At 34.3% G+C, this 16,731-nt stretch overlaps 2 protein-coding genes across 2 annotated transcripts; both read left to right on the top strand.

Moving 5' to 3' along the window:
* Window positions 1–1,260: 1,260 nt before the first annotated feature.
* Window positions 1,261–5,086, top strand: LOTGIDRAFT_170885 (hypothetical protein; the record flags this gene model as incomplete). The annotated part of the gene is made up of 3 exons (XM_009046744.1): window positions 1,261–1,368; window positions 2,642–2,927; window positions 4,005–5,086. 3 exons carry the CDS (start codon window positions 1,261–1,263, stop codon window positions 5,084–5,086), a joined length of 1,476 nt encoding a protein of 491 aa, XP_009044992.1.
* Window positions 5,087–5,833: 747 nt separating this feature from the next.
* LOTGIDRAFT_170884 (hypothetical protein) lies at window positions 5,834–7,102 on the top strand (the record flags this gene model as incomplete). Its single annotated transcript, XM_009046743.1, has 1 exon — window positions 5,834–7,102. One exon carries the CDS (start codon window positions 5,834–5,836, stop codon window positions 7,100–7,102), a length of 1,269 nt encoding a protein of 422 aa, XP_009044991.1.
* Between the last annotated feature and the right edge of the window lie 9,629 nt (window positions 7,103–16,731).

The following is a 16,731-nucleotide window of genomic DNA, read 5'->3' as shown; positions in this document are numbered from 1 at the left end:
TGAACGCTATTATTGATTTAGCTTAGCTAAAAAAATCCTTTTTCTGAGACTAAAGTACGATTGGTCAAAAAGATGGCCAACCTGTCCCTTTAATGTACTTAGTATTATTGATCCATACAAACTGATACCGGTAACACGATTTGTTAAAGATAATAATACTGGCTCGACTGTTAATGACCACATGGTATCAAAACATATAAATATACCCGTTAATTTGTATGGACATTTTCAGCACTTTATAAAATGAGCTTTAACACAGGAATGAGCTTTATTGACTAGTGTCGCAGATAATGAACTCCATTGAGCCTAAACAAAAAAATAGCTCTCTAGGACACCACACGAGAACATAAACTCTATCGACAAGTCCCCGAAAAGACAGCACCCTTTTCTGTTCCTTCACATAATGAGCACTAATGATCACCCAAAATTGTTTTATCTTTATGCGGATTGAAAATTACGTATTTGATAGATATAAAATTTGGTATTTTCAAAATTAAATTTTTCCTTCACTCATGTATGTTATCTATCACGTATTTGAACTTGATGTGGAAATTTTTTGATAAGGTAATGGTCAATGTCTGATTTTACACGGCCGGGTTATTTGATATCTGAACTGCAAGGTATGCTGAAGTATTCTACTTGACTTAATATATATTCAAGTTTTATATAGACAGTTATTTATTGATTGACTATAGTTGTATACACATGTTTTAGCGCATCTGATGAATGATTGGGTACATATTCTGAAGTAGTGTCCTAAATGTTTGAGAATATGTGTCATATTACACGAGGATCTTTCCTACAAAGCAAATGAAACGTAATGAAATGGATTTCGTTTGTATGTAGCCCTACCATTTTGGAAGTCGGGAAACGTCACGCAGTGGCAATAAAATAGATAAAAAAAATCTTGAGTTCTTTCATGCTCAATATTCAGTTATTTTTTCGGTGGGTAAAAACCACCAACAATACCACCGATTTGAATTCTTGGGTTAGTTATTTCACCTCACTCAAAGCACGACACACGTCCGAAAAGCGTCAGGAAAATCGTTTGATTTATTTAGTTGTTCTCTCCTTTTAGTGTTTTATTACGCTTGTGAATTGTCTTATCTTTAATATGTTACATCGCTTCTGCTGTTGTTAAAAAAAAAATTCACGCCTGAATTGGCCCATTTATTTATCGATATTCATTTTCAAAAACTGTCAATAATTGAATGACCCATTTGTTATTAAACTCCTACATTCATTTTTAGAAAAACTGCGATGGCTCGAACAAAGGAAATAAAAACTATATGTGGAAAATGGAAGGATGGGGAATTTAGAAGACGCCTTGGGCCTACTATGTTTATTCTTATAGGATATATAGGAATGGTATGGTAAAATATTTTTTAATTTTTCAAAAATCAGGTTCATACTCAAACGGCCTATCGCGAAAATTACGCTAGCCCTCTGCAACATAATCATGAATGCAATGAATGACAGCCATAGTTTGCCGGAACTATGGCAATATTGATCACGTGATTCTTGTAGATTTAACATTAGAGGCTGGTCGTTCGGGACTACAGGTGTTTGCAAACATAGTCAATAAAAACAAAACATCTGAAAGATATGGATTCAAAATGATAATAAAATGTATAATGTATTATTGGATAACCGATATGTCACAATATAGTATTAAATACATATGTAAATATCTCTCAAAGGCTCTAAATTTAAAGATTATATTAAGGTCACAATATTACTATCAAGCTAAATTGGTAAGGGGGTAAATTTGTCGCGAGGTAAATTTGTTACATAAGAAATTAGTATTTCTCTTTCTTTACATATAAGGGATGGGGGGCACCTCCGTGTTTGTTAATCGCCTAAGACTTAATCTTGGCCTGAAGAAGCATTGTATATTTGCGAAAATTTGACTTGTGAAAACATAACAAGATTTTGACTTTTTTTTCTTATCTAGAAGTAATTGGTAAGAAGTTAAGTCGTCAAAAAGTAACTTTGTTAAGTGGTAAATTGGTCATAGGGTAAAATTGGTCACAACTTAAATTGCTAATGTGGTATATTTAGCTCAAAGTCATAGGATAATTTGGCATAAAGTAAATTGATCACAAGATTAATTGGTTGCAAGGTAAATTGTTTTAAAATCGATGGGTCACAAAGTAAATTAGCCACAAGAGAATTAAATTTTCACAAATTAAATAAGTCAAATGATAAAATAGTCTGAAAGAAAAATGACTCAATAGTAAATTTGTCATAAAGTAAATTGGACACACAGTAAATTGTTCTGAAATTTATCTGGTTACAATGTGAATTGGTTGAAAAGTATATTGGTCACAAACTAAATTTGTCTCAAAGTAAATTTATCAAAAGTAAATTCATCACAAAGTAAATTTGTCACACAGAAAATTGGTCAGAAAATATATTGGTCACACGGTAAATTGGTCGAAAGGCTAACAAATTTTGTGGTAAAATCATTGTGATGAATGCTCTACGTAACCGATTCGCCTGTGACCAAGGCGTGTTGATTTTATCATTATATTTTCGGGGAGCAGCAGAAAATCACTGGCATTTCCATGTCAATTTTAACACAGTTTAATTCCTGGCTGCCATCAGTATTAACGCGCTGTTGATTTAACTATATTTTCAGGGCTTCATTCAGGCACAGAGAGGTTCAGCATTCCTAGATATACAACTACTGACAGGATCAACTCTGGAGAAAGCGTCCTATTTTTTTACGGCAGGCGCAATGGGCGGTGTGGTTGGAGCGGTGATATTTGGAGGGCTGTACGATAAGTTTAACAAGAATCTGATCCTGTTTATTGTTCTATTAGGACTGTCAGTAACCGTATCTGTTATACCATACTGCACTGTCTACGCCGCTATGGTAGTGGCATGGTTCTGTAATACTATTTGTCTTGGTGGCTGGGATGCAAGTAAGTAAAACCATTCATTAAAAAGAAGATTAGTTATTGAACATTTCAGGAGCAATTACGTTGTTACAATTAACATGTTTTTAATGAGTGCTCGATTATCTAGTAACATACTATTTCTCAGGTTTATATCAACGTCAAATATTTAAATGTCAACAAATTACAATCATAACAACTGCGCAAGTATGACTGATATTGAACTATCATTAAAGGGGCATTCCGCTATTTGTAAAATATTTTTATTTTGACAAAAACGCCGTAAATTATACCTGAAAATATTTCTTAAGTATGCTATTTATATCTATTTATCTACTTGATCAAACTGAATTTGTTTTAAAAGCGTTGATTAAAAAACCAATTGTTGAGACTTAGGAGACACATTTCTGTACAATTAGGCGTTTATTTTACTCAAATATGTACAGCAGTTTTATATAACTCATAACTAGGTTAGAACTCTTTCAATAATAATTGAACTTTAAATGTGGCCGCTCCATCAACTTTCAAGCAGTAAATAGTAGACTATAAATGGGTGACCTACGTATTGCTGATTGGTTGTTCTCTAGGACGTCTCTATTATTAGTATCAGTTCATTAACGTTATGTTTGAATTTTAGGTATTTATGCGCCAATTTTGTGCCTTAGTTTGTTTTTATAATCATTTTATATACATCATTTATTATGTATAAACCGCTCCGCGGATTTATACAGTGTACACAGTTTTTATTCTGTTTATACATCGATAAACTAAAAATATTTTCAGGTCATTCCTTAATTAAACAGAATTTAAAGTGTAGTGGCGGCAGATGCGTAGAATTGACTGCTTTTAATACCAGGGTTGTTAAGCCTTCCCTGCCCCCTCCTACTTGAATTAAAACGAAAGCATACCTCCAACTTGTCAAAATCGAGGATTTTCTACAATATAACTTTCAGTTTTAAGGAGCCCTAAATTGTCAAAATTTTTGCTAGACAACAAAGCGCCTAAATGATCCCATCATAATTCAAACCCCAGTGCTAAAGTAAGTACAGGGACCTATTTTAAAAGAAAGCATTGGCATTATCCTCTTGTAACATTTTATTTCAGCTGCCAGTGCAGAAGTAGTCCGGATATGGAATTTGGAGAGCCAGACGTATCTGTTCCTTGTCAATTCGGGATATTCAGTCGGTGCTATTATGGGTCCGCTTGCTACGGAACCATTCTTAGTTCCCAAAGTTATGATAACAAATACTACAGTTCCCGCCAATAGTATTAACAAGCTTTCGGAAAATACAAGTGATTCGACTCAGTTTAATGAAACCGGACTCATTTACAACTCATCGTGTGGAAATTATACTCAAAATCTAAAATTAAATATCCAGTTACATTACGCATATGCCATTTCTGCGGTCATTGCGCTAGTGACGTCCCTTCCGTTACTATATTTATTTTATAAGAATTATCACCGCACTGCCGTTAAAAATTCTACCACTGACTACTCTAAAGTTCAGGAACTACCAATCCATCATTTTGCTGCAGCAATTTGCATTGTTATGGCTACTTATATCTGTATCAGTGGCATCGAAGATGCCTTTGCGTCTTTTCTGATGACTTTTGTGGTCAAACAGCTCAACTGGTCGAAAACAACCGGAGCTCAACTGTCAGCAGTCTTTTTTGGTGCTTACTCCCTGGTCCGCGCTTCGTGTATTTTCATAGCTGATTTAGTCGGTCCAAGGTTATTTTTGTTGAGCTCTATGACAGGAGTTGTTCTATGCGGTGTAGGAATAACTCTCTGTTCTGTTTACCATTCTTCTATTGGAGTGTGGATATTCATAGGACTAAGTGGGGCTTTTATAGGAATTATTTTTCCAATCGGAATCTCATGGATAAATAAAACTGTTGTGTCGGTCACTGGACGTGTGTCATCCTTTGTTGTGGTTGGCTCAGCCATCGGGAAGCTGTGCAATCCCATTATTCTGGGATATTTTATGGAAGAGTTTTCACCTCTGTCGTTCTGTTATATCATTATATTTGAAGCGTCGTTTTGTATTTTGGTGTGTTTGATATCAACTGTGTATAGCCAGAAGGTTTTATCTAAAATCAGAAAACGGACAATAGATATACAAATTACTGTCGATCAGAAAAGTGATGAATATACAATGGAATCTAATCATGAAGAACAAGGTTAATTGAGTTGAGATGATTTTATATACATTTGTGTAATATAATATCTATCATTATGTTTAGTTGATCAATTTTCGAAATATAAGCTTACGGACATACGTTATAAAATAAAAAATGCTTTCCCACGTTCGACAGTATTTACTCATTATAATCAACACAACATCATTAAAGGGATTATTAAATTTTCAATTTTCAGTCAGATGTCTGTGGTTCCTGTAATTTTACAAATAAGAAGTTTTGTCACTCATCACTAAATATGCTTTATCTCATAAGACCTTTCGCATTTAGTGAAGTCATCAAACACTTAGTTTTAGTGGAATTGCAGGAACCACAAACATTTGATTGAAAATCCGAATGGTGCAAATTAATGCTATCAGTGTCCCCGATAGACCTACAATTTCTAGAAACTTCCTCCCCATCATTTTAACTATAAGTGTTTTCAAACTAATCGGCATCATTCGACTTACAGACAACATCCTGTGCAGTCATAAAAACATGCTGCAAAATATATCCGGTAAAAATAGTGTGCTAAGCAGCTTTCGATCAATTTACACCAGCATAGGATTGAAGTAGGATGTTGCTCACACCCGATTCTATAAGATGCTAGATCGTTTTGACAATCCTCATTTTATCATCTCTCTCAGTGTCGATTGCACATAATATCACAGGTAATATATTTGTCTTTGAACTACTGTTCGTTCAAAGGGGTCTAAAACAATGAATTTTAATGTGTTATTTCTTTAAATTTAGAAATGGAATTATGGAATGGAATAAAAGACTCGGCAGTGACAACTATGATGGGTGTGTCTAATAAGCTAGGCGATGTTAGAGGCCAGGTGATCGAGAGTACAACAAACTGGGCTCATGGTAAACAGATCCCGTTTGAATGGCTAAGAAAATATTTCCGTAATCAGGAAGTTAAGCAGAGACGAATGGTCAAAATCCAAGAATATCGACGAAGGTATTCGAGAGATACCGAACAATTCGGGTCAAGTCCAAATCTAATGCAAAACATGATAGTCAAAGGAAATGGACGGAATTTATCCATTCAAGAAGACACCATAAAGGTGCCAGCTGCACGTCGATTTCGGAAATCGTCTGCTCCAGATATTCTTATCAATTCCTGTGTTTCCAGGCACAACCTGCTATCAACAGGCACTGGGGAAAAACGAAAGTTATCCGTCTGCGAACCAGCACGGAATTCATCCATAACTCAACTAGAAGAACGCAAAAAGAGCCTAGCCGGTCCATTTTACATCCGTCAATATTCAGTTCCTGAACGCAGTCTAATGGAAACCGTTGAGGTCCCAATCCGCCGAATTTCCTCTCCAGAACAGACCATACAACTAAAAGGTAACAAAATGAAGACAACAGATGTAGGCCGTTGTAGAGTTTCTATACAGGATAGCGGGCTTGAATCATTGATGATTCGTCGTGAATCTTTTGGAATTTGTGGTGAAGACTCAGAAGAGAAAAAATGTTTTACAGATTCCCAATTATTAAACTCTATAGATGCTGGGAAGTCACTTCTGGCCTCTTTAAATACAGCGCTCTTCAATCATCCTCTTCTCAAACTGAGAACCAGTGATACAGCAGTCTACCCAGAACCCAGAAAAAAGATCGACTCCATAACTGATGTGGACTTGAGGGTGAATCAGATTCAAATGACGATACATCACGAACATAAACCTAATCTACTGACAGTCACTATCCACCGAGTGCGAATATTAGAGGATACATTGGCCAACAAGTCAAAAATATTCGCTACTGTCAATCTAACATCGTCCAAATCACAGAAGAAGAAAAGTCGGAGCATCGATTGCGAACAAGCCAAAGTTTGGGAAGAAGAATTTATTTTTAAGAAAATGACAATAGCAGATCTTGAAGAGAGTAGTATTGAGATCAAAATGTATCGTAAAATGAAGTTCCCTAAATTCCCTAAGTACCACAGCAAGACTATTGTGGCCTTGTGTGACGTGAATATCAATGATTTTCTAACAACGACGAAGGATTTGGAATGATTGGTATTTGTTCAACATAAGTGACGCTGATGGATATAGATCAGCAACAATAAAATCAGTGAAATAGTTGTTTGTACCACAATGCACTTCTGTAGGGATGCAACATGAAAAGAGGTCAGTTATCTGAAGATAGCTAAACTCTGATTTACAACATTATTCAAGTTCTGTTTAGATCTCAATGCATACATGTATATTTTCACATTGATTATAAACAATTCATCTTACTCCCTTTCAGTTGACTCTGTTGTTTATTGATTGTGAGACAGGTTCCTGGAGAGTTTAAAAATATTATCTTGTAAAAAATAAGTCTTATTTTGTGTCAAGTTCATTTTGTCTAAATTTTGAAATTATTTGAAGGAATAAAACAAATCATTTAAAGACTTTTTGAATATCCGGATTTAACCCTCCTCTTCGTAAAGATAGAGACTCAAACGGTGGTGGCGTGATTATCTATGTTGCGGACACAATAAGATATAAGAGGAGGACAGACCTCGAACATTCCGATTTTGAATGCATATGGGTTGAAATATCTTTGCCGTTGGGCCTTTTTCTGATAGCATCTATCTACCGACCCCAACGATCAAATAACGATTTTCGGGACTATCTAGACTACTCCGTCAAGCGAAGCTACCATACTACTAATCGAGTAGTACAACATGAGACTTCAACGTTGACTTGCTTCAAAACAGATCTGGTCGGTTACAGGATCTCAGTTTAACTTACAATCTGACAAATGTCATTACTAAACCAAGCAGGATTTCTCAGACTCGTTCTTCATTACTGGATCCTTTTCTTGTGTCGAGCCAGGCTGAGGTAGGTTTCGCACGTTAGTAAAATATTTCAGATCACAAAAGTATTGGCTGTGAAATAAACTTTCCTCTGAACAGGACACATTCTTTTCGTAGAGAGATTCTCATCTATAAACATGGTGACTTCGACACACTAAATACTAAAAACAACGTAACAAGGTCAAAAACTATAAAAAGGTTCGAAATATGAGCAGCAAATTCTAGATAATCTCACCGATAATAATAGCCAAAATTAAAATTTTTGGAAATTCACCAATAAACTTCTACATCAGAACAAAATATCTTCAATTCCACCACTACAAAACATCGATGGTTCAGTCTCATTCACCGATCAAAATAAAGCAAATGCAGTGTATGTTAAATGAATTCTTCGGTTCGGTTTCTGACTACTGCTCAAATGATGAACTCCCTATTTTTTAAACGAAAACGAACACCAAATTTAGTTTTCCAGAGATACTCTGCTCTGAAATCGATGAAGCGATCACATGTCTCAAACTGAAAAAAGGCCTGTGGTCCGGACAGAGTAAGTCATCAACTTTTCAAACAATATTCAGAGTCGATTTTTTTCCCCTGCAAGCTATATTCAACAAATCTATAAGGGAGTGCGTTTTCCCGGACGTTTGGAAAAAGGCAACTGTTATTCCTATCTTGAAGAAAGGCGATCCATCTCTATCGTCAAACTACAGGCCATTTCTCTATTGAGAAACATCAGCAAGTTTCTTGAAAAGATACTCTTCAAACACCTGTACAACTACTTCTACTCAAACAAACTCATTTATATTTATCAGTCTGGTTTCAGACCTCAACATTCGACGATTCCCCACTTTATAGTACTATATCACGATCATCCTACGAAAACCATTTACTATCATATTATGTGTTTTTTGCTATTTTGCCTTCGATCATGTCTACCATAGAGGATTACTACAAAACTTATATCATATGGTTGGAACGAAAACCTAGCTAAATGGTTAGCTAGTTATACAACAAACAGAACACAATTGTTGGTAAACAATTTAACATCTAGTCCAATAACCCTAAAATCCGGCGCCCTGCAAGGATCTGTTCTCGGTCCATTCTTTTCTATGACATTAAACCTTCACACACGAGAACAGCTACCTATGAAACAAGAACTGTGAGCACGAGTCAACCATTACCATCAAGCGTCTAACACAGAAATTTTTTTACGCAACGGTTATCGTAAATGTGTCATCCTCTTAGCACAACCACAATTACGACCTTTGAAAGCTGATCTGTTCCGAGTGCAAGACCAGAACTGTGGCCACTTCAGTGAAGATGTCGTCCATTATCTTTTATCTTGTCCAAACTACACAGAATCACGCCAGAAATATATTTCGCCCTTTTACACGACCATAAAAATCACTTTATACTCTGGGGTGACGAAAATATATCTCCAATTCAAATAACGAATCGCTAATCTCAGATCTTTCTTTTGCGCTTTCGCCAATGTATCGAGCAAAAGATCGTTCAATGAGAATAGCTTCGATTAACATAAATACAAATTTTCATCTCTCTCATAACCCAACTCATTATTACTCATTGATACTTTCATGAAAATATAGATGAGAAACATCAAACAACATTTTTTTCACTCTCTGTACCTGGCACACCTTCCCAGATTTCTGTACAAATATGACAGTAACTTTTGCCAAATCCTTTTACATTTGTTGTAATAAAATATGTTTAAATCAATCAACATCTCCTTTTCCTCCACCAGACCACAAACAATAATATATTATAGTCATACAGGGACTTTAACAGGTTTGAATAACTTTTAATACGTATCGTGATTATTTCTGACTTCTGTTTGCATCAAATAGTAAAAGAATGCTTAACCGTATATGACGCCATTATCAAAAGCGGCTAATAATAGCATTTACAATATTAACCTCATAAAATGCTTATTTTTAGTAGAATTGCAAGAAACACAGACGTCTGATTGAAAATTGGAATCGTGAAAATTGAAGCAAATTTGTTGTTCTGTAGTATGTTAGATACGGTATTGAGAGCGTTTGATTTAATTTCTTCCCTATTTACTGATCGGTTGTTCTGTTTTTCATATGCCCTACTTAACTGTTAACTATTTCAATTGGCACAAATTACCGCACAGAGAAGGTGTAAATATAAATTTTCGATCTGTTTGCACCATAACTCCACGTAAAGTATAGTTATGTGTTTCGATTAATATTAATGTAAACTGTCGAAACGATTGAATGAAAACGTAACGGTAATATCCTATATAATTGAACCTGGGAAAAGTATCTTAAAAAATTATGATACATTGTTAGAATGTAAGAATGTATATAAAATTTAAAGTCTCAAACTTCGCCAATAAGTGTATGTATTCATCAGTTGGTCTTACCAGGTGCCATGACTAAATAATAGAATCTCTATACATCCATAAAACTAAATAATTATTGAAACACCAGGCATGTTTCAAAATGACTTAGTTTAATGAATTATTACATAGTTGTATGAATGTATTACTTATAGAGGAATTCTGTATAGTTATGACAACAAGTATTTCTACTGATGAAGACTCATTTTAACCAAGTTTACAAGTTTCAATATTTTGGTCATCTTTAAAGGTGATATACTCTTAATAATGATATAAATAGCAGTATACAAGAAATATAGAAGTAAAATAAAGTTCAAAACAATGAGTAGTATCCTAAAAAAAGAAGTAAATTTCAATACTGAATTCCATTGATTACCAGAATCGAATGTTATGAGTAAAATTTGGCAATTAGCTCATACCGTCCTCTACCTAGTTACCGAATTCCCAGGTGTATAAGATGGTATGGCATCGTGCCTGAAAGAGAAACGAGTTGCGTAGAAATTAATCATGGGTTAGGGTTTATTTTAAGAACATTCCAAGACTCTCGCTAGTTAGATTGGGTGTATTCATACAGTTGTTGTGTTCTATTTACTACCAAATTTCTCTCAAGAATCAGGTTAGTTATTTACTTTTTATCAAAAGTTACAGAAAGGGTCAGATTTGGGAGCGTAAAGAATGGATTAAGACACTCGTTAGGTTTGCTGTACAGTAAGGTAAGGAGATACATCAATTCATAGAAGTTTAGACTTTAATATTTACGAATTGGGTTAGTTATTTATCATTATGATTATAAGGGCGAATTGACCGTACGACAACACAGTGTTTATAGAATCACATATGTAAATCATTTTGTCCATTATTTGAAATATATGAATGCCAAAAAAATATATATATTGGCAGTCTTCAATTGACTTTTGGTTAATGCAAATTGCAACCACTGAAAACATTAGTATCTGGAGAAGGAATTCATTGGATTGTTTCAAATGTAATAGAGCTGTAGTCAGTTCTAATTTGTTCTATATACCTGTAGACAATTGGTTTTTCTTTATAAGAATGGGACAAGACGATGTTAACAATCTGTACTTGACATTCTGAAGAAAGTAGTTAAAATAGGTTTTACGTCGTGTGTCTAGACTTGTTCAGAAAACTGAACAGTTCTACATGAAGGCTACTTGTGCTTGAAGGTTCTGCTCTGTTTGCTTGTTAGTTCTCAATTCTTAGTTTCCCTGCTCTGTTTAGTTAAATCTTAATTACTGAATTAAGTCCTTTATTATGAAATCTTTGTCAACTGCCAATAGCGAATTTTCGCATGACATACAAATATAAGAAGTCAGTCACACATAGACCACTACAAGACAACCTTGAAAAAATAAGGTAGTTCCGCGCTCTAAAAACTATGAATATGATGCAGATGAAAACCAGACCAAATTAATTAAGATGTCGTGTGTAGTTAATTAGTCTTTATCTCTGTAGAAAAAGTCGTTGTTGATATTTTACATATAGCTTACTATCCTGACAATATTAATGTTTTTGGTTTGACATATCAACTCGACAGTCCTCTAAGAGAGCTATATAATCTGACAATTAAAGATCCCACAAAGCTTCCCATGTATTACTCTTGCAATATCCATATAGCTCACTCAGTATCCTTAACGAAATGTCCATATAGCTCACTCTGTATCCTTAACGAAATGTCCATATAGCTCATCATAGCTTTCGTTGTATCCCTCTCTAAATGTCCACATAATTAACATTGTATCCCCCTCTAATTGTCCACAAAATTAACATTGTATCCCCTCTAAATGTCCACATAATTAACATTGTATCCCCCTCTAAATATCCACATAATTAACATTGTATCCCCCTCTAAATGTCCATATAATTAACATTGTATCCCCCTCTACATATCCACATAATTAACATTGTATCCCCCTCTAAATATCCACATAATTAACATTGTATCCCCCTCTAAATATCCACATAATTAACATTGTATCCCCCTCTAAATGTCCATATAATTAATATTGTATCCCCCTCTAAATGCTAAATGTCCACATAATTAACATTGTATCCCCCTCTAAATGTCCACATAATTAACATTGTATCCCTCTCTAAATGTCCACATAATTTACATTGTATCCCCCTCTAAATGTCCACATAATTAACATTCTCTCCCTCTCTAAATGCCCACATAAGTAAACTTGTTTCCCTCTCTAAATGCCTACATATGTAACCTTGTACCAGTCTCCAAATGTCGTTTTACCTCGTCTTGTACCTTCGCGAAATTGTACCCCCTCTAAATGTATACATAGTTAATCTTGTATCCCTCTCTAAATGGCCACATTGCTACTCTTGACCTATCCCTCTCGAAATGTCCACATAGCTAACATTGTACATACCCCTCTCGAAAAGTCTACATGGCCAACCTTGTACGTATCCCTCTCGAAATGCCTATATAGCTAACCTTGTATTATTAAGTTAATATGTTTCTAATGAATTATCATATCATACCGTTATGTTCTAATTGTATATGATTATTAGTTTTAACCAATCACAAATGTCCATGTATGTACAGTCTGGATAAAAAAAAAGACTTTTTGACCTTTGTAGTTGATAAAATACAAAATTATAGCATCTAGATAGCTAATAGAAATTCAATTTGTCAGTTTTTTGTTATAGGTGTTTCTCAGCTTTCCTCTTGTGATTTGAATAATAGTTAAGTTAGGTACACGCCTGTTTCCTGTTTTGATAGGTATATATCAGTATCAGTTTTCATCTTGTGATTTGTATAATAGTTTTGATTGGTATATATCAGTTTTCTTCTTGTGATTTGTATAATAGTTTTGATAGGTATATATCAGTTTTCTTCTTATGATTTGTATAATAGTTTTGATAGGTACATGTCGTTTTTGATCTTGTGATTTGTATAATAGTTTTGATTGGTATATATCAGTTTTCTTCTTGTGATTTGTATAATAGTTTTGATAGGTATATATCAGTTTTCTTCTTGTGATTTGAATAATAGTTTTGATAGGTACATGTCGTTTTTGATCTTGTGATTTGTATAATAGTTTTGATTGGTATATATCAGTTTTCTTCTTGTGATTTGTATAATAGTTTTGATTGGTACATATCAGTATCAGTTTTCTTCTTGTGATTTGTATAATAGTTTTGATTGGTATATATCAGTTTTCTTCTTGTGATTTGTATAATAGTTTTGATTGGTACATATCAGTTTTCTTCTTATGATTTGTATAATAGTTTTGATTGGTAAATATCAGCTTTCTTCTTGTGATTTGTATAATAGTTTTGATAGGTATATATCAGTTTTCTTCTTGTGATTTGTATAATAGTTTTGATAGGTTAGGGTTAGGGTTATATCGGTATTCTCATTAGGATTTTATAAATATTTCGCAAAAGTTAACCCGAAACTTCTCCAAATTCCAACCAAAATTATGGCTTTGCAGTACGGTCCATTCCTCGATTTCTGAAAATATTCTGACCTCATTATTCAATCAGATAGAATAACCGACACGAACATCAGGATTGAAACTAAAATGTAAAATATGAAAGCAAGTTGATGGGAATAACAGTGATTTTGAAGACTATAGATAGAGATAGTGAGTTATTGTTATTTATTGTGTCTGAGATGTAGATCAGGGTAGCAAGGGTGAAACATCTAGGTTGATTCTATTATCATATTCAGGCTATTAGGTCACTGGCGTTCTTTTCATGATAAAATTAATATAGTTGTACTCCCATTCTAAAGGGGCCAGGTCAGTAGCCAGACTTGATTGTTCGGAGTGGAAAGTAATATATCCGGACGTGCAATGGTGTATGGTGTTTAGTTGTCTGAATTGCCTTCTTCCTTTTGTTGGGCCAGCTGCCTTCAAATCCCTGATGTCGGGCCATCACGGATTTATGAAAACGTGCACTTCCAATAACTTCATGCTATCGGTGCTTTTGAACTTGTTACCAATGAATGACTGCAAGGATGCCGAGATAACTGGTATAGGAAATATTTGGATGTTTGCTCTTGAAAATACTCAATGCTAATACCATTGCCATATCTCTCTGTCTTAGGTAGGGGTTTTCAACTTGGGGATTTTTTATCAAATCCTTGAGGGTTAATGAGGGGCTTTGTAGTGTAGTATAAAATTCAGTCAGGCTATATTCTCCGACATGCAAGGAAAGTCTAAGAGAAAATCACGCAAAAGTAAGGATTTATAGGAATAAGGGGGTGCGGTCAATCGGTTAAGGATGCTGAAAGGAGTAATAGAAGGTTAAATGTGAAACCCCTGAGCTAAACTGAAACCGAGTTTTAATTTGCTTATCTAAAGTTAAATTTGCTTTATCAGCGTAATGTTCAACATGAGATATATGTTAACAGTGTCAGGACTAACTGAATATCAGTTTTATCTACTGTTTATAATGCACACCTCAAACAATAACTTATACTGATATCTAGTTACCAGATGATTCATTCAAACTGTATATCACATACGATAATAGTTTAAAGATGCTTTATTGAATCACACTGATATTAATACCCAGTAAACGATGCTTACAGTTGTAAAACAGTAGAGGGTTAAACATAAAATTGCTAAACAGTAGAATTGAAAAAACGCATACTTGTAGAACAGTATCAAATTGGTCAACTCCAGAAAAGTAAGCATAAAAATGTTGAACAAAAAATGCATTGTATTTGTCAACAGACGTTATACAGTAAGAGAGGTTACTAAACAGCAGAACATATATAGCAAAACAGGAGAGTTGGGCGAAACTCCTTATCCTTAATGGACATTATGCTAAAAATCCATTATCCGATATGGCTTGCTATAATTGTGTAGGTTTATGTGTACTTATGCACTACTGTAATGTAATGTAATGTAATGTACACTATGAACTTAGAAATACAGCAACTCAGAGGTACCTAAATTGAGAAATGCCACGTTATCAGGATGTTATATTTGGCACATTCTGGACATATCAAACGATCGTTTACAGTCAATGAAGATAGCTGGTTAAATAAAGCTCAATAAACCTGCCGACAATAAAACGAATAGTGCCAGATTTAGCATAACCTTGAAACATTTCATGATCAAAGCATTATCTTAAAGATAGATTACTTTTTTAAGAATTTTTAATATACATTATATGGTTTAAGTGTAGTGGTTCCCAACTTTTTTCAGTCTTCACACCGCTGGAGCAATCACCTAGATGTGAGGTTTTCTCTCTCAATTCAAAACAAATTCTTCTCCTACACCAGTTGGCCACACCTCTGACAACTAGTAGTCCCAGTGAAAAAACCACAGGTTGGGAACCGGGGGTTTATTGCATTACAGATTTTCATATGCTATAACATAACGTGACCGGAAATCAACCAGATCAATTATATTTTGTAAATTGTGACACATTCTAATCATCCTGACCCAGATCGACAATTAACTTTATGTATCATTCTTCAAACTGTATATTATGTGACATTGGTCATTTCTAATGCTTTTGGGGGGGTGGAAATGGTTCATATCGATTACAAATATTACCAAAATGATTTACTATATTTAGATGTCTATGGACATAGAAATCAAGTTAATAAACCCCGCCTTGCTTTGTCACGGAAACATAGTGAGAATCGTCAGATCAAAGATGTACCCCATACAAAGCAGTCAGCATTTTCTGAGGAGAGCGATGTTTATTTAAATGCTGTATAGTTTAATATATTTTACAGATGGTAACAATCGAAAAGAAATGGTAAGCTGACAATAGGTGTGGTGTATCTAACTACCTATTGTTATAACATTTTACACCTGTATATCATGCTACTATAGTTCTTTCCCCATCTTATTACTACCAGCTTTACTCATCTTATCTCCCAACAAAGACATGATTTCACTTCGATTTACATCTTGATGAAAGTGTTGAACTTCGAAACTTCAAAATATTAGCTTATTAGTACTATGTTAACTTGTACATGTACTGGAAAGACTACTGTTATCTGATACTAGAAAACAGTACTTATCATAATAGAGGATTCCTGCTTTTACAGTACAGTGGAGGCATGAGAAGTTTTCAATCATGAATAATAGTTCTGAAAGTTATATGTCAGTTTTTTCCTTGTGATTTGAACATTACTATTAATAAGTATGTGTCAGATTTGAATAATAGTTTTGATAGGTACATGTCATTTCTCCTTCTCTCGTGATTTGAATTCCGATTGTGATATCTTTTGGCATCCGAGATAACATGCTCGACTTTTTAAAGAAAATAATAAATCTAGTTGTAAGGTTATAAAAATAGACGATGATGTAGGCTATTGATGATGAAATGAGTTATTTCTAAAAACTAAGTGCTTTCCTTGGCACAAGCCACACGTTGAATATATTGGCCATTTCAACAATAAAGAGGCAGAAATATTTCTAGATCAAGTAGGGGTGATGATTGGTGTCGAAATGAAAATT

The sequence above is a fragment of the Lottia gigantea genome, assembly GCF_000327385.1.
Source record: "Lottia gigantea unplaced genomic scaffold LOTGIsca_106, whole genome shotgun sequence".
NCBI lineage: Eukaryota > Metazoa > Mollusca > Gastropoda > Lottiidae > Lottia > Lottia gigantea.
The sequence above is the reverse complement of the archived record's forward strand: the minus strand, read 5'-3'. Positions and strand labels throughout refer to the sequence as shown.